General features: G+C 44.1%; 1 protein-coding gene across 6 annotated transcripts in view; it reads right to left on the reverse strand.

Annotated features, from left to right (window-relative positions):
• The window catches only part of Fat3 (FAT atypical cadherin 3), a 584,013-nt gene that overhangs the window by 42,442 nt on the left and 519,749 nt on the right, over nt 1-21,822 (reverse strand). For all 6 annotated transcript variants that reach the window (XM_036193856.1, XM_036193855.1, XM_036193852.1 and 3 more), the window contains 6 exons: nt 11,817-12,206; nt 9,449-9,663; nt 8,066-8,203; nt 7,148-7,291; nt 3,817-4,014; nt 328-1,126 (listed from right to left, as the gene is read on the reverse strand). In XM_036193856.1, the coding sequence (XP_036049749.1) occupies nt 328-1,126; nt 3,817-4,014; nt 7,148-7,291; nt 8,066-8,203; nt 9,449-9,663; nt 11,817-12,206 (1,884 nt within the window). The remainder of the gene's footprint in view (nt 1-327; nt 1,127-3,816; nt 4,015-7,147; nt 7,292-8,065; nt 8,204-9,448; nt 9,664-11,816; nt 12,207-21,822) is intronic.

Consider the following 21,822-nt stretch of genomic DNA (forward strand, 5'->3'; position numbering starts at 1 on the left):
TATCTACAAAGGTGTTTCCAGAAAGGTTTGATTGATCTGAGAAGACCCACTGTGAATGTGGGCAGCATCACCCATGTGCTGGGGTCCTGAACTGATTAAGAGAGAGACAGTGAAGCACTCGTACTCTCCGACTCTCTGCTTTATGACTCCAGCTACATATGTGACCAGCTGCATCAATCTCTTGCTGCCGTGACTGCCCTGCAATGACAGACTGTACCCTCAAACTGTCACAAAATAGACTCTTCTTTAAATGCCTTTGCCGGGTATTTTGTAACTGCAATGAGAACAAAAAGCATTATAGGAGGAGATTCATTTAGCAGAACCCACCATTACAGGTGCAGCGCACATTCCTATAGAAACGTGGACACACGAAGCTGATGCGAGCTGTGCTGTAGGTCATAAGTGCGTGGGAATCCAGTGACAAGCCTTGCTCACAGTGCTGCTCCTGACAGTCCAGTCCTGAGCAGTTCTTCTCCAGGATGGCTGCAATATGCATGACATTCTCTAGGTGCCTCCTGGCATTGGACAGCTTCTGGATCAGGTAGGCTGGCTTGTAGAACTCACTGCTGTGCATCTCCACAGCAAAAAGCATGTCCAACTGGTTGGTTCCCATCACAGGCTGGATGCTAATAATGCGCAGGCTGTCCTGCTTCTGGGTGAGCACTGCATTCCGCAGGATGCGCCGGAACCCATGCATGTGCAGCCCCACAAAGTCCTCAGGGGACACATTCTCAAAGCGGATGGTGACAGTGTTTTGCAACATCTCATGCACCAGCTGCTCCACATGCACAACAACATCGATGGGCACTTGGAAACGGCCATCACTCACAGAGACGTTCAGGACGTACTTCCCACTGTCCAGCCCTCCCAGGGCAATGATTTTCCCGTCATGACTGTTGACCTTGAACAAGCTCTTCTGCTCTGATTTCAGGGCAAATGTGAGCACATCATACATGTCCTGATCTGTGGCATGGATCTTTCCAATGACTCCACCGGGAAAATCATCCTCCATGGTGACAATGAAGATTTCCAAAGGGATGGCTGCGGGTTTGTGGGTGCTTTCCTCAATGACCCGCACGCGGATGTAGGTCTGAGAAACTTGCTGCGGTTTTCCCGAGTCTTTTGCCTAGGGACACCAAGAGGAGAAGAAAGAGTTAAGAATAGTAATTCAAATATCACCCTGAGACAGCAGCTGTCTGGACCTTCTACCAGGTTCACTTCTTCCTTCATCCCTTGTCATTATTCTAAAAAATGCTGAGTGTGGGCACTTAAGCAGAGGAGTGGTTTATCACTCTCAGTCATTCCCTGGGTACTGTATTAGGGGCAATAAAATGTGTCAACACAATAAAGCCAGTGGGGGTACATTAGGGATGATGGGCAGGAGTGCGACAAGACCCAGCATGCCCACATCAGGCTTGCCTTATTTTTATTTTGGACAGAAAACAGAAAAAAAATCCCATAAATGATGTCCTCACTTAGAGAAGGAATGCTTGTTTTCTGTTGGATTCTTTCCCTTGACTGGACCAGGTGACACCTTTTGGCATGTAGAAGGAATGCCATTACTTAAATGAGAATTACATCATGGTAAGATTTAGAATACAAAAGATGGCCCATCAAAGGGGAAATGGAAAACTTGAAAACCCCCTCCTCTCTTAATAGAGGAACTGCTGAAACAATCACCATGACAACAGATCTTTAATGAGCACCTGTCATGCATGGTAGAGGGGTCAGTGGTGTCATGCTTCAGAGTAAAGTCAGGTCCTCATGAGACAGATCCTCAGGGATCCAGACAGAGCTACAGAAGAGGAAATATGTCCTCAAATGTAGATGGCAAAGGGAAGCCGAGTCCTGAGCACCACACAAGCTTTCAGTCCAGCTTTCTACACATTTTGTTTGTGGTTGTGGGTGACTTGACTTCTCTGAGCTTCAAGCTTTGCATCTTCATCATGAATATATCAGTAATATAGCCCTTGAGGTTCTTGTGGTAATTAAAAGAGAAAGTGATTACAAAGTATTTAGTACAGGCATCACCCACAAAAGTATTTAGCATGTAGTTGTGCATATGGTTGTTGTTATTTTCATCATTGCCATCATTACCTCTTTATTTGGATATGCCAATCAAGAGGTGCTCAAATGGAAACTTCCTGAAGGTTGAATCAAGTTTGGCCAATGAGGTCAAACTTGAAGTCGAACTGTGGACACTCAAAGGACAATGATGAGTTTGAATTTCATAGATCTGCCAGAGGTTGCCGACCCCGATGCAAGAGGCCAGAACAGCATCAGAAAGGTATGACATCACTGGACAGAAGGTGGCAGGACAGTGAGCCCGTTCCAGAGATGGACAGGGAAATGGGGTAGACCTAAAGACCCTGGCATTGAAAATATGAAAACCTGAGGCTGAGGCTCAGGTTTGCAAGCCATACCATAGATAACTTTGGCTTAGTTGGCAAGCACTTTCTGTAAGCACTGGATGACTAATAGTGTAGAATGTGTGAATTATGTGACCTTTAAACACCCAGTTCTGTCTCTACAGCCCAGGGGCAGCCATAAAAGTAGAAATGAATAGGTAAAGCTGTGTCCTGATAAAGCTTTTTTTTTTTTTTTTTTTTTCCATAAAACATGCCAACAAGAGAAACTGTACTAGGGATTTTCATTTGCTTGTCTCTTATGGAGAGAAATGACATAAAGTAAAAGGGTTAACCTGGGATGGGTGCAGAGATGGAGCAGAAGAAAATAAAGCCAGAGGAATGACCCAGCAGGCTCTCACAGAGAGAGTTTGAATATGGGTGAGAGGGCAAAGCAACAGGGTCCTTTGGAGGAAGGAGAAGGACCTTGTGGGTGTGTCCTATGAGGGTTTACTGTGGGAGATGTGACACCCATGGTCCAGGCTGGTGTGCAGAGAATTGTGCTAGGGCTGTGAGAAGGCACTGAAAAGTGCCCTTGTCCCTGGAGTCTATGTCCTGTGACATGACGTTATTTAAATGGTTGGACAAAGGGTGTCACTGGAGAGTTCACAGATGGGCTGGGAGCCAGCGGTCACTAATTTGTCAGGGACAGAAGAGCACAAGCTGTTGCTTCATCACTGTCACCACAGCCACCCTTCCAAATGGCCAGGCAGCCTGCTGTGGGCAAGAGTGGGTTGAAACATCCTTCAGTTTTAGGACTGGAATCCAAATCTTGGTATAAGCAAAGGTGCAGGCAGGAATTCCACATGCTTGGTCACTGATGGCTCCTTTTTGTGGCTCTTGCACACCTGCCATTTTGGACTCTGGTTTTTTTTTTGTTGTTGTTTGGTTTTTTTTTTTTTGTTTTTTTTTGTTTTTGTTTTGTCACACAGGCCATTGAACTTGAGTGATTTGGATATTGGAAAGCGAGTGTCATATAAGTCCCTGGTTCCCTACTGCCTCACTAGGGAATGTATATCTAGCAGAGGTCAGACATAGCCAAGTCTTCTATGACAGTGATTGACATCCTCCTCAGCAAGGAGTGGCAGACACTACTGAGCACACCAGAAACATGGATAGGAGTCAGTTATTACCCCAAGACTCTTTACAGTACTGATTAAGGCCTCTTAACTATCCATGAGAAACATCCTCCAGAAACATCCATGCTGAACGGTGACATGTTCTTCCTTCTTATTCAGTTTCACACATAGAAACTATCTTTCTTGGTAAAAAATGAATTTAGGATTAGAAGAGGAACAGTCCTTCACTGTCATGAGCTATGTTGACTTAGTGAAGAAAGAAAAACCAACCAACAGGCAGAAGGACAGACATGAGAGAGCAGCACCCAGCGTGGACAGACAGCAAGCTGTACCTGGATGCACAGCAGGTACTCTGGGGATTCCATGTGCCGGAAGACCACTGCTGACCTCAGGGTCCCATGGGAGTCCAGCACAAACTCATCATCTTCATTTCCCGACAAAATAGAGAAGGAGAAGGGAGGCCCGTTGTGAAAGGAGTCTCTGTCTGTCACCACAAGCTGTAAGATGCTGGTGCCCACTGGCTTATTTTCCTGTATAAAAGAGTGTTGCAAAAAGGAAGTTAAAATTATACCTCTCATCACATTAAAAACAAACAAACAAGCCAACAAAACACCATTCCTGGCTGGGAGTGCTGAGCTAGAACACCAGGCATTTGCCATAAGGAATCCCCCATGGTACTTAGTGTGTCTTTGAAAACAGGCTGTGGTTGCAGCCTCCTCTTTCCCATCTGTAGCAGCCTCCTCGCTGCTGTGTCCAGAGACTATAATCTCTGCAGATGACAACACAGAGTTTTGACTGAACAGGTTCTTAGGTTCCAAAGATACAGTCAGGTCCCACCTGGCTGTCACTCTCAGAACCGAACTACAGGCTTTGTGAGTGACACTCTATCCAGGTTTTGGATGACCTTGGAAATTTACCCAGGGCCAGAAAGCATCCCCTTGCTGGGATGGAAATGTGGGTTGTTCGTGATTATGTTGTGTGGCAATTTTTTTGGAGGCCTATGACTATTATAACACAGTGACTATTATAACACAGTGTCGTATCAGACATTGTCGGAAGACAACACGTAAGAAACTTTTTAGTCAATATAGAAAACCAATGGACTTTTACAACCCATCTCCCAACATGGTTGTTGCATGTTCCTATAGGGGAAAGAAAGTAAATGCACATTTATCAACTTGAGAATGAGGAGGGACAGAGTCTTCAACTTTAGCAACCATTTTGGAAACATGATCTCGAAACAGGAACATGAAATGTCATAACTTCTTCTGGGATCAAAGTTTATCTTCTTCACTTTGAAAGCCCAGATGAAGTTCTTTGTAGCTAAGGTCAATATTGGTCTCCTTGACTCACTGTGTTAGACTTTGGCCTTATCACTCTCTAGGCTGATGTCAGCTTTATTAGTTAGTCTACTGATGACACCAGTTTAAGGATTATGTTTGAGTTCCAAGAGATGAGGAGCGTAATACATGATAATGGCTGAGCCCAAGGTTCATATGCTGAATTAGTTTATAACTATGTGTTACTAAGCATGGTGGCTCACACCTGTATTTCTAGCAGTTGGGTGCCAGAGGCGGGAAGATTGTTGTGAGTTTGAGTCCAGCCTAGAATATAGAATGAGTTCTAGATAAGCCAGGACTACATAGTGAGACTTTGTGTTGAAATTTAAACAACAAAAATTTAAAATGAAAAAAAATAAAAAGAGAAATGAAAAAAAAGAAAGAAAAAGATAGCCAGGTGCTGGAATAAATCTATTATTCTGCGCGTTAAAAGGGAGGCAGTCTTGAAAGAGGGCTAGGAAAGAACATCAGAGGTTTCTACTCTGCCACATCTCTGCCTGCTTGGTCATCAGGCTCCAGGCACTGCCTCTCTTTGGAGCCCACCGTGGGACCATGTCATCCCAGAGAAGATTTACTGCTTTACACAGACAACATACTCAGCAGCACACAAAACAGAAGATTTATTGATTTGTTTGCTCATTCTCTGAAGGCCATTTCCTCCGCAGAAGAATCTGAAAGAGTGAGAGAATGTGTGTCCTTGGGGTCACTGTGTAAGAAGGAAGGGTGTGAAATTACAGACAAGCCCAGCCTGCAGTGGGAGGGGGCCCTGGCCATGTGCTCTCCTTGTCGACTTCCACATCTGAAATAGTCTGTCCAGCTGATGGATGCATGCCGTAAACGGAATGTTGAGAAGGCAAAGTGTATTTTGTTTGAGGAGGGTGCAGGGTGGGGTGTGGCAGAGAGTGCTCCGGCAGGCCATAGCCACAGAGATCTAAGAGGAAGAGGGGAGGAGGTACGGGGATAAAAGCAGAGAGCAATCACACGTGTGCCGCTGGCAGCAGCACATGAGAGGAAATCAAAGTCTCTCCAGGAAGGAATATGATCGCACTGACAAGGGGCCAGGGATGAGCAGACAGTGCTAGCATTTGCTTCATGAACATCTCAGCGTGATTACCAGACAGCTCAGTGTCACTGGGGTGAAGGAGGCTAGTTATAGATGGCTACACTCAAGGTCTTCCATCTTATCCCAAAGGGCTCTCCAGAGACCTGACCACTCTCATTTGACTTCTCCACAAAGCTCCTGGGAGAGCTTGAGACACCCAAGGAGTAAAGTAAGATCTTCTTCTCCAGAATCCCTGTGGACCCATAAGGCACAAGCATCATTAGCTGTCTCTCTAAGTCTTCCCCATTCACAGACTGGGTCCGCACATCTTCCTAACCTGGCCTTCAGCCTCCACTAAGGAAACTTGGGCACTTTGCTCACAAGCTAACTGCTGAATAATAAGCTAACAGAGAAGGCTGCCATTTTCCCTGCAATCAGAATGCCAGCTGGAAGTCACTCCATCCTGCAACATAACTTTAAGGCAGGTGAATTTAAAGTACTAAACAAATTGGAAGGTGAATTTAAGGAGTAGCTGCTCTATCCTGAAGTTGGGCTAGTCCTTATTGATCTCTCTCCCATTCAGAAGACCACAGGTTTCTTAAAGATAGCCTGCCACTGTACAAAGATTATTCAGATTGTGTGTTTACATGGTAGATTCAAGTTCAAATCCTGACCACTTTCCAGCTCCATGATCTTGAGAGGACTATTTAAGCTCACAGATCCTTGGCTCTTTCATCTGTAAGGTATGTGTGTGCTGGGTGTGGGAGAACGTGTGTCAGTCCATGACACATGGTGACGGGGACAGGCTGTGTACATGGGACATCTAATACTTAGAAGAAACAGTACTCAATAACTCTTCTCAACAACTGAGGTGGAAAATTGAGGTTGTTTTCATACCTTCCCTAGGAAGACACACGTTGATACGGATACTAATAACCCACAGGTGGTTACTAGTTCCCAATGCAATAGTTCTAAGACACAGGTCTTTTGAGCACTAATGTCCTCCTAGAAAAGCCTGGAGGAGCATGTTTGTCTTTTCTGCCAAGTGTGAACACAGCTAGCAGCCACCACTATGAATAGAATGGGAGCTCCTGCTGGACACAAGATCTGGGAAAGCCTTGATCTTGATCTTCTCAGCCTCTGAAACTGTCATTGGTAAACTTCAGCTGCTAGAGTCTCCTATTCTAAGCTATTTTGTATAGAAGCCCCAACTCAACAAGCCAGAGCAGAGGGAGGAGGCCGAGCCACACAGGTAGTACCTGGCAGGCAAGATTTACTTACCTGGATCACAGCAGTGTAGTTGGCAGGTGTAAACATGGGGCTGTTGTCATTCACATCAGAAATATCTATGTTGACAGTTGTAGTTGAGGACATTGCAGGAATGCCGCTATCTACTGCTTGGATGAGCAGGGAGTATCCTGACACCTGCCAAGGCATAGAGATAGCAATCGAGAACTGCAGAGCCTCCTCCCTTCTGCACATGCTCAGATAACCTGAAGTCTCTGGCTGTGTCACCTTTACTCATATTGTGTACTTTGGCACCATTAACATTTGGGGCTGGCTCATTCTCTTTTGGGGGCTGGCCTACACATTTCAGGGTGTTTAGAATGGCCCAAACTCTGCCCACTAGGATACAATATCACACTCCAGATAGTTGTGCCAACCCAAACTTCAGCCTGATATTTCTAGCGGCTGATTTTGGTATTTCTGGGCTAGAGGGCTTTATCACCTAGATTAGATTTGTCTTTTAAGGTTATTGCTATGCAGTTTATTTCTATATTTAATTTTCCTTGAAAACAAGTTTCAGTCAAGAATTTAGTATTTAGAGTTAGCTCAATCTTGGACAAAGGGATTTTCTGGATCATTCTTTTTCTTGGGTGCCTTCAGGTGATCTTTCCTGATCAACTCACAAGTAGGACCGAAGTTACTAATGAAAACCAGGGCACAGCATCCTGGTTGAAGGGTTCTTCTTTCTCTGACTTATGAAGGACTAAAGTTCAAACTATGCAGAAAGGTACACATTTTTCTTTTTTTCTAAGATCCCCAACATCTGCCAAAAGCTATTATCAGTAGAAAATTCTTTCAGAAATCCAACCCAAATATCTACCTACACTTCCTTGCTACTCACATGGAGCTTGTGCCCATGAGTCTAGGGATCGTGTAGGTGTGGATGGTGAGGGATGACCCAAACCCACTCACCCGTTCCCGGTCCAGTTTCTTCTTGACCTTCACAAGTCCCAAGATGGGATCCACAGCAAATTCATTGTCCCTGTCTCCACCCACGATGGAAAAGCGAATCTGTCCATTGGGCTTGCTATCTGCATCTTCTGCTATCAGCTTCATAGAAAAGAAATGAAGCGAAGACAAACAAGGTATCACACAAGAGAAAGACAACAGGTTGATGCTTAGGGTCTCTGGCTGATGACAGTGTTCTAGGACCCCTGCCCACGATAAGCTCTCAGTGGAGGAGATGATTGGTGGGGCCAAAAAGGGCAACATTAGCATGGGACACTTATATTTCCTTATTAATTTGTACCTTTTTAGAGTCTGACATCAATTAGGCCTGATTCTCATAAGAGTTTGAGATAATGATGACAGACTGCAGAGCTAACTGGCAGGGTTGATTTCATGACCTCTTTACAGTTCTGCAAATAGTGGTCTCAGCCACTTGTGATGGTTCTTCATTGTCAGTGTGGCTGGGTTGGGGGTCACTTGGAGACACAGCTCTGGGGGCTCTTTTAGTGCCTCTATGGATGGCACAGGTGATGGATGACATCATCACTATGAGTAGAGGCCCTAGACTGAGTGGAAAGGAAGACTACAGAAACCTAGTGGAGCATTGCGCTCTGCTTCCTGACTGTGAGCACATGGGACCAGGCTTGCGCTCCTGTTGCCTCGCCTTCCCACCACAATGGGCTGTGCTCCCTCTTGAATCATGGGCTTTGTTCACACTCACCCTTTCAGTGTTTTCAGTTTTCATGTGTTCCCTCACTCCCCAGTGAGAACATACCCATGGATCTCCACTTTAGTCATGGGTCAGTTAGTCTCTAGTCTTGGATTAGTTGCCTTAGACCAGTAGGCATGATCTTTCAAAAGTTCATCTATGATACCTTGTGTTTTCTTTTCTTTTTCTTTCTTTCTTTCTTTCTTTCTTTCTTTCTTTCTTTCTTTCTTTCTTTTTTTTTTTTTTTTTTTGTTTTTGTTTTTGTTTTTCGAGACAGGGTTTCTCTGTGTAGCTTTGTTCCTTTCCTGGAACTCACTTGGTAGCCCAGGCTGGCCTCGAACTCACAGAGATCTGCCTGGCTCTGCCTCCCGAGTGCCTTGTGTTTTCTTTAAAAGCATATACTTCTGGAAGGAAAGCAATTACTAGTAATTCATACATTGATATAAATGAATCTGTGAGACCCTTTCTAATACAACAACCAGGAAGGAGCCATTGAAAGACCATGTGTGACAGACGTCTTTGAAGGAGGGTACACAAAACCCTGGAAGGGGGAGTGTGAACGAAATCCAAGACAGACCTTGCTCCTTTCTTCTCCGTGAGGTTGCTTTGTCCCAAATTCGGATGCTGCTGGCACCTACCAGAATGACAGAGTCCCCCTCCAAGGCATCCTCACTGATGACAGCACTGTAGACATCTTGACTGAATTGAGGAGGATTATCATTCACATCTGTGAGGTCGATGCTGATGGTGGCTGCAGCGCTTAGGGCTGGGGTGCCCCCATCCTTAGCTTCTACCACCAGGTAAAATCTTTTGCATGTTTCATAGTCCAGAGCTTCCAAGACAGAAATACCTCCTTTGAAGGAAAATAGAGAACTTTATATTTGATTAGGGGAAAGTGGGGTTCAGTTGTTCTGTAGGCAAAGTGCTATATTTATATCATCTCTAGCCAAGATTACATATGTGGGAGTTTGTTGAGTCCCTGAAAGCATCATGGGAGTCTGATGAGCACTGTCAGTAAGCATAGCCTCCTATTGGACACACTGCTGAAGAAATGGTCAGTGTTCACAGGTTTCTGTGATAACTCCAGTATTTCTCTCAGGCAGCGTGGAAGTCTCTGTGTGTGAAGCTGGAGAGCTGGCCAGGGACAAGCACCCTGAGGAGTGTCTCTCAAGTCTTTGAGTGGACCCAGGAGGAAGAACAAGTAATGTGTGATTGTGACCTGAGGGCACTGACCCTGTCATTAGGTAACTACTCACAGCCAACACTGGACTGAATAACAACACAGTTGCTGTGCCAATTTATAATGTTCCTGTCTAGAACTATCATGCACAGAGGCTGAGGATTTGGGGAATCTCAAGGCGGGGTGGCATGAGGTAAAAGGAGCACCTGGAAAGCAAACAGCCCTGTGGTATCACAGCCATGTGTCCCAGGTGTCCATACCCATGTGTCCAGGTGTCCACACCCATATGGCCCAGGTGTCCACACCCACATAGCCCTTGTGATGCCACCACAAGCAATCAAGTGAGCAGAACAAAAGAAGGCGTCTAGTTGAGGGCAACCTCTAAGATGGACTCTGAGAATGGTCACCCCCTCTGTCCCAGCCCTGTCTGGTAATGACCCTGTGCAGTGTTCTCAAGTTGGTAGCTAGTCATTGTGCCCATAGGGCAGTTCCCAGGTGTTTGTCTTTCTCTCACCTGGAAAACAGTCATTAGGACAATTGAGAGGGTCATTTTCTTGGGCATAGCCAGCCAGAGGACTCTAGTCCCAAGACTGTCAATAGGCTCCTTCAAATTATGATGGAAACAGAAATTTATCTCAATCAAGAGCCCATTTTGATTCATAATTGAATTTTCTGAGCATTTACTACCCCTGGAGCTTAACTTTGTCAATTTAGTTACCAAATTTAAACTATCCTTAGCCACCCCTCCATGGTATTCATATACAATTGTTGGAATTGGACAGGACAAAGCTAATGCAGATCTTGATGAGTGGAATCTTCATACAGTTTGGTAATGGCTTTAGTAAACACTTTCTGCTGGGAGGACCTGCTAGTGCAGCCTTTCAATCAATACTTCCACTTTCTTTGACTCAAGTGTACATTTGTATGTTTGTGCACAGTAGTTAAGTTGTGACGGTTAGAGCGGGCACTCCTGAGTCAGAAAGAAAAAGGTTCAAATATTGGACAAGACACTTAGGAATAGTAAAGGCTGAGGAAACTGTTAACTACTCAAAAGTTCTGTTTTTCTCATTTGGATTATGTGAGTTATATTTAATAGGACTGTAGAATACTGGCAACGTTAATTGAATGTTGGTGATCATGATACTCCCTTTTTCCTGTGTACTGACTAAGGAGAAGCAGGCCTCCTCTGCCATCTTCCATAACAGCTACACACTTTTAGTGTGATTGAGGAAAAGGGCAAAGGTCAGAGGTGTGAGAAACTTACATCCTGCCTGGAAAATGGGAATAGTCTTGACTATGAGAGGATAGTTCCTTCAGAAGGGAGCATACAAAGGTACTCTGAACCAAGGTGAGTGGGAACCCATCCATATAAACACGTTTTGGATTGACAACAGCAAAGCACCCACTTGATGTGCAGGGGTCACAGCCAATGTAAGTCATGGATCCCATGATGGGGTACAGAGGCAGCTCACCTCCTGTGACCCTCCTTACCATAGGCACATGGGATCCAATCAGAAAACAAACCCAAAGGAGACACAAATAGACTCTTGTGCTTGAATGTAAACACCACAGCTGCTACTTAGGGAATGCATGCTGGCCCAAGCCTCCTAACTAGATGTTCTGTGCTCAATTCATGAGTCAAGAATTTGTCAAGTAATCCCACTGTTTGAAGCTTGGAATTTAGAAGGGCCGTTGTTAGGAGCAGGGCACTGAGGTCTACATGCAGGCCCTGCAAGGAAGGCAGGAGGAACACGTAGATCCCACCAAGAAGGGTGATGGGATGAGAGAAGAAATAGGAAGTATTATTGGAATTGTCATTTACCCACCTGTCTTTGGGTTGATCCTAAATTTCCCTTGATCGTTCCCAGACCGGATGAGATATGTTATCTCAGCATTTGTGCCAATATCTTTGCTGGTGGCAAAAACAGAGAGGACTTGGGTACCAAGGGAAGTGTCCTCAGGCACTGTCACTAGGTAGTCCCTCCTCTCAAACACAGGGGGGTTATCATTGATGTCCAGGACAGTGATGGCGACAGAGGCGAGAGAGGAGAGGGATTGTCCTGGACTCTGGTCGGTGGCCCGCACACTGATGTTGTATGATGACTGCTGCTCTCGGTCCAGAGGCTGTTCCAGGATGATGACCCCAGAAGAGCTGTCAATGGAGAAGACCCCACCAGCTGAGTCCTCCAGGGAGTACACAACCTTCCTGTTGATGCCTGTGGAGTGACACAAGAATGAGAACAAGAACATAATAGCAAGATATTGCACTTTCCTGACTTCTGAAAGACCTGTCCAGAGAAAAAGCCATGATAGAAATAGCTCTGACTTTACAGAAATGAAATATCCAGTTTGCAAAATAGAACAAAATTAAAGCTGGGAAATTGACAACCAATACCATAATTCTTTGGTTATAATTAATGTATACATCGTTCAAGTTAATTTTCCCTGAGGAAAATTCAGGGGTCAATAGATATATGGATAACAATATACCCCAAAGAAAAGCAGAAACAAACTAACCGATCACTTCAGCACATATTTATTGAGAATATACCAGGTGCTAGTGAATGTGATGGGGGTTCTAACCATGGATGAGAATCTGAAAGCACCTGACAACTTTGAGAGGGGAGTCATGGATCATGCCTTAGACATGCCAGGATTCTTCTAGCTACTGCTCGTAAACAGATTGAAGGCTAACAGACAGGAGACAGGCACCATTTGATGGCCTCCCACAGGACTGTAGGCTTTGCATAAAGGCAGCTTGAGCAAAGGTCTGGGGTTGGCAGTGATAGAAAGCACTGGGTTCCATCTCTTCTGAGTACCAGAGGGTATTAGGTGAGATGTCCATTGAATGTGTAGGTGGTGATGGAATGCCTTCTGATGTGGGACTGGCAGCATATGTGATGCCAGAGAAGAGAGGTTTCAAATGACTCTCAGATGCAGTCTGAGCAACTGTTCTCGGTTGCTGAGAAGGACACAGATATGGGAGAAGGAAACAGATGTGGGAGGAGACAGATGTGGGAGAAGGAGGTTTGTGGTGAAAGACCTGACGACCTGACATTGAATGAAAACGTTAGGTAGAAGAGGCTGGCATTCAGAAAAGAAGCTCAAACTGGAGTTGCACTTTTGAGCATCATCAGCCATGATTCACATATAAAATGAGACTGTTTGAGGCCCTAAGGACCACAGAGGGAAAAGTGAAGTCATGGGGCTATCTAGCTGAAAAAGAGCTGATTCTGTGATCTTAAGAAATGTGTTTAGCTAATGATATCATGAAATTGGCAGGCAAATGGATGGATCTAGAAAATACCATCTTGAGTGACATAACCCAGACTCAGAAGGACAAACACAGTATGTACTCATTCATAAGTGGATACTAAATGAGAGGGAAGGGATGGCCAGTCTGCAACCCACAACTCCAGAGAGGCTAGCTAACAGGAAAAGACCCTAGGAGGGAAACATGGATGATCCTGTGAAGGAGAAGTGGATGAAATCTATGAGTGGACTGGGTGGGTGGGGTTGCAGAGGACGAGGAGTGGGGGATGAGAACATAGGGAAATGGGAGGGTCAAGCTGGAACAGGGACAGAGTGGGAGGGCAGGGAGGAAGATACCATGATAGATGAGGACATCATGGGAGTAGGAAGAGGCAGGGTGCTGGGGAGGCTCTCAGGAATCCACAAGGTTGACCCCATCTTGGTCTGCTGGCAGTGGTCCAGAGGGTGCCTGGACCAGTCTACTCTGGTGACCAGCCTAGCAAATAACCTAGTTGTCACCATAGAGCCTTTGTCCAGTGACAGTTGGAGGCAGATACAGAGATCCATGGCCAGGCACCAGGCTGAGGTCTGGGAATCCAACTGATAGAGAGAGGAGAGATATTGCAGGCAAGGGACATCAAGATCATGATGGGAGGATGTGCAGAGATGACCGGCCACACTAGTGGAAGCCCATGAACTGTGGATTGGTGGCTGTGGATCCCCCATGGGACAGGACTAGGCCCTCTGGATAAGGAAGATGGTTGTTTGGCTCGATCTGTTTGGGGGGCACCCATGTAGGGGGATCGGAATCTGTCCCTGGTCTATGGGCAGGCTTCTGGAATCCAGTGCCTGTGGTGTGACACCTTGCACAGACTTGGTGCAGTGGGAAGGGGCTTGGACCTGCCTTGGCTCAGTGTGCTGGGCTCTGCTGACTCTCCATGGGAGACCTCGATTTGGGGGATGTGGGGATGTGGGGTGGCTTGGGAAAGAGGGCTGGGGGTAGGAGGAGGGGGGAGGCAGGAGGGGGTCTGTGGATAGCATGTGGACTGAGTAGAAAATTTCTTAGTAAAGAAAAAGGAAAAAAAGAAATATTAAAAAAAGAAATGTGTTTAGCTCCAAAGCAGTCATCTTAACATATAACATTAACAATAACATATCAACCAAGAAATGTCCACCAATAGATTTCTGAATGACATTACCTGAAGGTTATCTTCATTAGAAGAGCCTAGCTCTTCCAAATGGGCATTAAACCTAAGATTTGCTTGGTCATTAAAATTCATAAGGAGGAAAGTAGGATGAATTTGTTGGTGGAAACAGCTCTGTTTTGATCATAAAATTCTCTTTAGAATAGATTTTAACTTAATATTTTAGTTATTTGTGTGTATGTGTTCTTTTGTTGAGTATGCAAAAGTGAGTGTGAGTGCCTGTGGAGGCCAGAAGAAGGCATCAGATCCCCAGGAGTTAGAGTTACAGTGAACTGCCCAAAAGGGTTCTGGGAATCTAACTCTGGTCCTTAGAAAGATAGCAGGTACTCTTAACTGCTGAGCCGTCTCTGCCAGTCCTCACAAATACTCTCAATGAAAAAAGTCATCTGTCAGAGGCCTTTGGCTATGATGACCAACTGCAATGCAAATCATGGAACCTGGAACACAAGCTTTTTAGGGGAAGACTTCATTGTATATTTCCTAGCATGACACCTTGCCAGGTGTGGGGTGGGGGAGGGCAGGCATTTGGCAAATAAGAACTGAATATCTTACTTCCCCATGTATATTTTCCTTGAAAAACAAACAAATTCCCAGCAAACCAATAAAATCAAGTGTCTGGAAAGGATGCTATAAATCACACTCTGTGGCCTTGACTTAAGAGGCTGACATAGAGAACATGTTCTTGGTCCCATTCCCAAGAGTCCATTTTTTTTCACCCTAAGCTTCATCATCTACTTTTATTTCTGTTGCAAAACAACTATCCTGTTATAAATATCAACCTCCAATATTAGTACTCAGACTAAAAACAAATGGGCTTCCTCGTTCTGTTCTTGTCCCTAGAACTATGGCTTCAGGGAAGGGCCATATAACTTCGTGATGTGAACAGGCAAGCATGCAGAAGGGATTGAGTTTATTCCTTGAAAACAATCACCTTACTGAGTGTCAGAACAGGTGCTCTGGATGCTGCCTAGACTGATTCAGTGTTCTCAGGACACTGTTCAAAGCCATGGAGGAATGTTTACAGAAACAGAGCAGCAATTGACATGAATACACCCCACAGGTTTTCAAATCACACACATTCCCTGTAGGTTCAAATTCCACCCCCAGCATATGGCACACAGTTCTTGCCAAGAGCAGGAAACAGAAGATACAGAGCCTCTCATGTGAGTATGTGCTGGGAGCTACTAAATTCACTCCAGTGGTGCAGGAGCCCAGGGCTGAGGGCCTGGCCTGGTCCTCTCAGCATATTTAGACATGAGGGGTATTAAGCTAAGTCCTGGTTTTCCTGTATTCCTTGCTCAGATTCCTGGAGGTGTTGTAGGAGACCTGCTCATGGGCATTTTATCTCTTCAGGCCCAAAGGTCAGTTAAAGAGGAAGGCAACTTCTGATTCACTGTGGAAAATCAAGTTGAATTAAGAGAGACAAGAAGGGATGCTCACAGCAAGGCCAACTGAAATGTGCCTATAATGGGGCTGTGTTTTCTTTATTGAGACAGGTAGACAGTATCATTAGAAATAACATGTTTGCCATTCCGTGGTGGCACATGCTTTTAATCCCAGCACTTGGGAGGCAGAGTTAGGCAGATCTCTGTGAGTTCGAGGCCAGCCTGGTCTACAAAGTGAGTTCCAGGACAGCTAAGGCTGTGACCCAGAGAACCCCTGTCTTGGGAAGCAAACAAACAAAAGAACAAAAAGTTCTAGGTCCGCAGCTTTCCCCTCCAGCCTCCTGGTTAGAGTCCACCTCTCTAAGGAGGGAATGCTGTTCTCCCAACTCATGCTGGCCCTGCTGTAAGAGGGCTGCTTTTATGCGGTTCATATGAGTCAGCCACACTAAGATCAGAGATCCACTCCAGGTGGATTCTGTTCACTGTGACTTTGTGAGAAGCCTTTTCTGCTTTACTTCAGCAGAATAGCAGAAGGTCATACTTCTGCCTCCTCAGAGTAGCCGGCCTACACTCCAACCCCACCTTGCTATATATTTTCAAATTCAGCAAATAGAGCTAGTTTTATTTGTGTCTCCAGTGGACTTCAGCTCCTCTTGTGAGGAGCCTACTGCAAGCATGAACCAGAAACTCCATTCCCTGCAAGCTTGGCCATGAAGGGCTTCTGGAATCTTGTGGATGGAAAGGGAACAGAAGATATTTATGCTATTCAGCGACTTTGAAATTCAATCATAGAGCTTAAACAAAGTTTGATTGCTTCTGTGAAAAACAATACCTCGTGTGCTGAGATCAGCTCCAAAGAGCCTACCTGATGTCAAAGCACTCAGCTTTATATTAGGTTGTCAAAGGCATTAACATCAGCACCACGTTTGAAGAGATGGTTCAGCTGGTGGAGTGCTTGCCTTCTAAACATGGGGACCTGAGTTCAATACTTAGAATGCTCATGAAAATAATTAAGTAAATGAAAAAATAAGCAGTATCTCAGAGCTGAGGTAGTGGCAGAAAAGATACTTAAGGCCCCTGGCCAGCCGGCTAGCCTATTTGGAGAATTCCAGGCCAGTGAGAGGCCCTGTCTCAGAAAACAAAAGGTGAATGCCCAAGGGATGACACTTCAGGTTGTTCTCTGACTTCTACATGCATGTGCACACACACACACACACACACACACACACACACACACACACACATGCACACACACACATACAGATGCATACACATGCACACGTGCACACACAGATGCATACACATGTACACATGCACACACACACACATGCACACACACAGATGCATACACATGCACACGTGCACACACACACACACACACACACACACACACACACACACACACACACCAGCTTAAAAACCAAATGGCAAGAGTCCCCACCACAAACATAGCAAGATTATGTTGATCTGGGCTTGAAGTCCTGTGTGTTCTCCTTTCTAACAGACTCTGTAAGCACAAAGCCTTCAGGATTTGCTTCACCTAATTCTCTGTCTGATGCCTATGTCTGTTCTGCCTGTCCCTCTGTAGAGCCGTGTTGGTGACATCTACCTCTGTGCTCTTTGTCACCTACATATGAACTGTCCTACAAACCCTTCTATCCAATTAGTACCTAATGGTTGTTAAGTGGGCCTCTATAATGGAGTGTGGAGTGTATAACAGAGGAAGAGATAACCTAAAGAAATTTCAATAGGTTTTCTAATAAGCCTTTCTAAAAATTATTTTTATTTATTCTTAAAAAATCCACACATATATTTGATATTTATTTGATAATATCTATCCATAACTCAGGATGCCCATCACTTCTCCCTCCCAACTTTTTGTCCTCTTTTATATTTATTTCTTGCTCACTGAAATAATTAATGCTGCCCATGTGCACGTGAGTGTTGGGTCATTTACCCAGGCACAAGAAACACTCATAAAAAAGTGACTTTCCCTCCCTGGCAGGCATCAGTGGCCAGTAACTCATCAGATAGTTCTAGGCCTCAGACGCCTCTTCCAGCTCCATGCTGGGATTTTTAACTGGCCGGATCTTGTGGAGGTTTTGTGCAGGTGACCACAGCTACTGGGAGTTCGTATGTGTATAGCAGCCATGTCATGTTTAGAGGACAGTATTTCATAGTACTCTTCTCCATGCTCTATCTCTTACACTTTTTCTGCTCTCTCAGCCCCAATTTTTTGCTCATTTTTATTTTACTTTATTGAGGTATCATAAGTTACATGTAATAACATGAACACAGAACTCATGATCAAATTCTGACAAATACTTACCATGTGGAAGCAATGCTCCATCAAGACCAAAACATCCCAATCACCTTAAGTTCATGTCTCATGATGCACATCCCCAGGTCATCTAATGGCTGGTCTTGAATCAGCACCTTCTCAGTCCCTTACTAATGTAAATTCATCAATATCTGATATTCTACAATTATGTTTAGATATCACGTCTTTTATAACCCAGGCTGTGTGGTTAAACTATAAAAGATTATCACTAAAGAAGAATGATAACAAAGCTTTGCTTCTTGAATATGTCATTGAATCTTTTGGTAATGACTTTATCCAGAAAAGACACTGTTTTCTGTCTTTCTCAAAGGAGAAACTGGCTATTATGATCCCTCCATTTGATAAAGATTTGCTAAGTGACACCTTGATTGTCTGCCCTTGGCCATGACTGAGGGCAGTGAACCCAGAGATCCCGTTTCTAACACTAGTGTCTCAGCAGCATGATACAGAGCTCTATAAAGTGGTGGTTTGGACTGTCCTGTGTCTCCCCAGCCTCCCTCTCACTTGAATCAGAATGCTAGATTTTCATGAAAATGCCTTTGGCACTGTGCTAAACAGACTGTGGCTAGAAGTGACAGCCAGGTGGGGCTCTCTTTCTCTTCCCGAGACTGTTGTGGGAAACCCTGAGCTGCTCAAAATAGTCACTGCTAAAGACAGGGTATTTCCAGGAGAAGGCATGCTAAGATTCAGTCCCCACTGTGAGGTCAAAAGATGGGACATTTAAGATAGGAATAGGTCATAAAATTCTACCCTCAATGCTTAATGGTTAACAGTTAGTGGGCCTGTTATAAAGGACATTGGACACTTTTCCATGAGATCTTTTGCATTGTAATGGTTTGCCCTATTTTAAGATTCTACAGAATCTCCATAAACAAGGAGCCCTTCACCAAATGCAATCCCTTAACCTTCCAACCTCAAGAACCATGAATAAAATAAGCCTTTATTCTTTTTAAATGAACCAGTCAGGGTTATTCAGTTATAGCAAAAGAAATGGATAAGATAGGTGCTGACTTCTCACTTCTGTAGACAGAAGCTGTAGTTGGGGTGGATGATGTTGTTACTCTTACAGCATAGTCCTGCCCTGCCTTCTCTTGACCCATATATATTGTGTCTGTCTCCTTAGACACAGACACATTTACTTCTGTGGCCTGTGCTCGAGCTGTCTTCTGATCAGAATGTTTTCTTTTCTCATCTGTCAAAAACCTTCCACATTTTTTTTCAGGGTGTTCCTGGAGCAGCTTCCTTGGCTGCTCCAGCTTTCCTCTGTTCGGTGCCTCCTTGATTTCATTTTGGTTTCTATTGTGCACTAAGTTATAAGTGTCTCCTATTCCCACTAGATTAAGGTACCTATGGGTAGAAGGACTACATCTTGATCATTTAACTGTCCAACACCAAGAGAGATAGAGAGCACCTGGCATACTAAGAGCCATTATTCAATAAGGGAGAAGCATCCAGAGAGAGAAAGCCTGGGCCTGGTAATGCTAACACATGTGAGTACAGGAGATTTGTGCACCATATATATGCATGTCTTTTGAAAATGTACATGTAGAAAGAATTAAATAACCTTAAAAGGACAAAGCATGGAAAGACATGGAATAAAAAAGATTAAAATGTGGTGAGGGACTCTAGAGCTGGTTCAGTGGCTCAGAGCACATTTCAGGGCTGGAGAGACAGCTCAGAGTTAAGTGTGCATGCTGCTCTTCCCAAGGAGCCAAGTTTGTCTCTCAGTAACCATATGTGGCAGATCACAGCCACCTGTAACTCTAGCTCTCAGAGACCTGATGCCTCTTCTGGTCTCTGTGGGCACTGCACTCATGTGCATATACTCACTACACATAGTTAAAAAATGGTAAGAATAAATCTTAAAAATCAATGCAATGCAGATAAAGCATTTGTATATAAAATGTTGTTGAGTAGATATTTAGTTCTGTAGAAATGAAAACTGGGTAACCAGTCAATTTTTCTACAATGGATACCAGCTGAATAAATTATGTTACATTGATATGCAGATAGAGTGCTGTGTACACAGTATTTAATGTAAATGAATAGATGACATGAAAATCTGTTTGTGAATCAGCATAAAAATGTGCAGGTCATAAAACAGTATCAAGTTTATAAGTTTATTTTTTATGAAGAGAAAAAGCCGAATGGATTCAGTAAAAATGTTAACTGTTTTAAAGCTGTTTTTCACATTTGCTTAACTTTCCAGATCTTACACAGTGGGCACAGATACTTTGCAAATATAAACGAGCTGTTAAAAAAAAATCATGCACTCTGAAAACAATTCTTTAATACCAATTTTGTAAAGTATCCAAGCTTTCAAGTGATTATTTCTCCAGCCCAGCTCTAATTTAATGTACATACCATTTGAAATAATTATAGAAAATTAGACCTACATATTGTATAGGCTTTCTGACAGGTGTTTCCATTGTTCATTTTAGTTCATCATGCTTAGAAAGATACTAATGCTACTTAGAAAATTGCTTTTGTCAAAGGCCCCATTATAAAGTTACTGCAAAGAGTATTTTTAAACTAAATTTTACACTTTAATTAAAGCAATTAAAAGAAATGGCTGGCCTAAAATTCTCTCATCTTCAGTAGAAGGCAAGTACCGTCCCAAGGAGTCAAACAGCTTAGGCTGAGTGCTCCTGTTTTATCTTTGAAATATATGTTGGGATAATATAGAATTAAACTGGAAGTTCCTATGACAAAGTCCAGGAATTAGCAATACTTTTAGCTTAGCAATTACTGTCCTTATAATATACTTTCTAATGACTTCTGTTTTAAGTGCCATTTCAAAGTTTTTCAATGGGTGATGATTAAAGCTGCCACATTCTCCTAGGAAGAGCATCAACTCCCAGGTTCTGAAACTCCCTTTGAAAGGTCCAAAATGGATAGAAGGCTGCCATGAACAGGTCAGGGAGATCCCACCAACCTCATCCAACATCTCCCCGGTGTGTGCCAAGTAAGTTGGCAGCAGCTCTTTCACTGGGTCTGATGGCAAGATTGTGACCCCAACCCAATACAAAACCCCAGGCCCTTTGTTTAGAAACATGAAGACATCCAACACAGCTACATCAGAGAATTAAATCAGGAAAGGGCCCCTCTAAGCAAAGGGCATTATTCTGCTTGGACAGCATGGACTGTACACACAAGAAGCCGGCTCCTGTGCAGTGAGATTTCCCTGTGACATGGAGAAAGCTACAGATGGCGTAGCCTGGCCTTGTACTAGGCCTGACAGAGTTAATTGTGTGTAAATTAATTAATTCACAAAGAGCTAAAAAAATCTAACAACTTTGCTAGTATCCTGGACTTCTGTGCTATGCTGTGACCCAGTGATGATGTTCCCAAAGTTTCATACATGGAACATTGAAGATGAGCACTGGACTATTCATTCAGTCTTCACATAGTCACTGACTCATGTATTTACTCAGTAAGAGCCTGGGGACTCCTGCTGCACACATTGAGTGTCTCTAGTACTTCCATGTAACCTCAAACATCCCCAGTTTCTCAGGAGACAAATGTGCAGAATTGATTATTCAGAAGCATTGGTCAGGAGTTTCTCAGAGACCAAAGCTGCTAAGTTGAGTCATGAAGGAGGGTAGGTGACAGGGGCGCTGAGGTGGAACCATCACAGATACAGAGAGCA

Source organism: Onychomys torridus, chromosome 7 (assembly GCF_903995425.1).
Source record: "Onychomys torridus chromosome 7, mOncTor1.1, whole genome shotgun sequence".
NCBI classification, from domain to species: domain Eukaryota; kingdom Metazoa; phylum Chordata; class Mammalia; order Rodentia; family Cricetidae; genus Onychomys; species Onychomys torridus.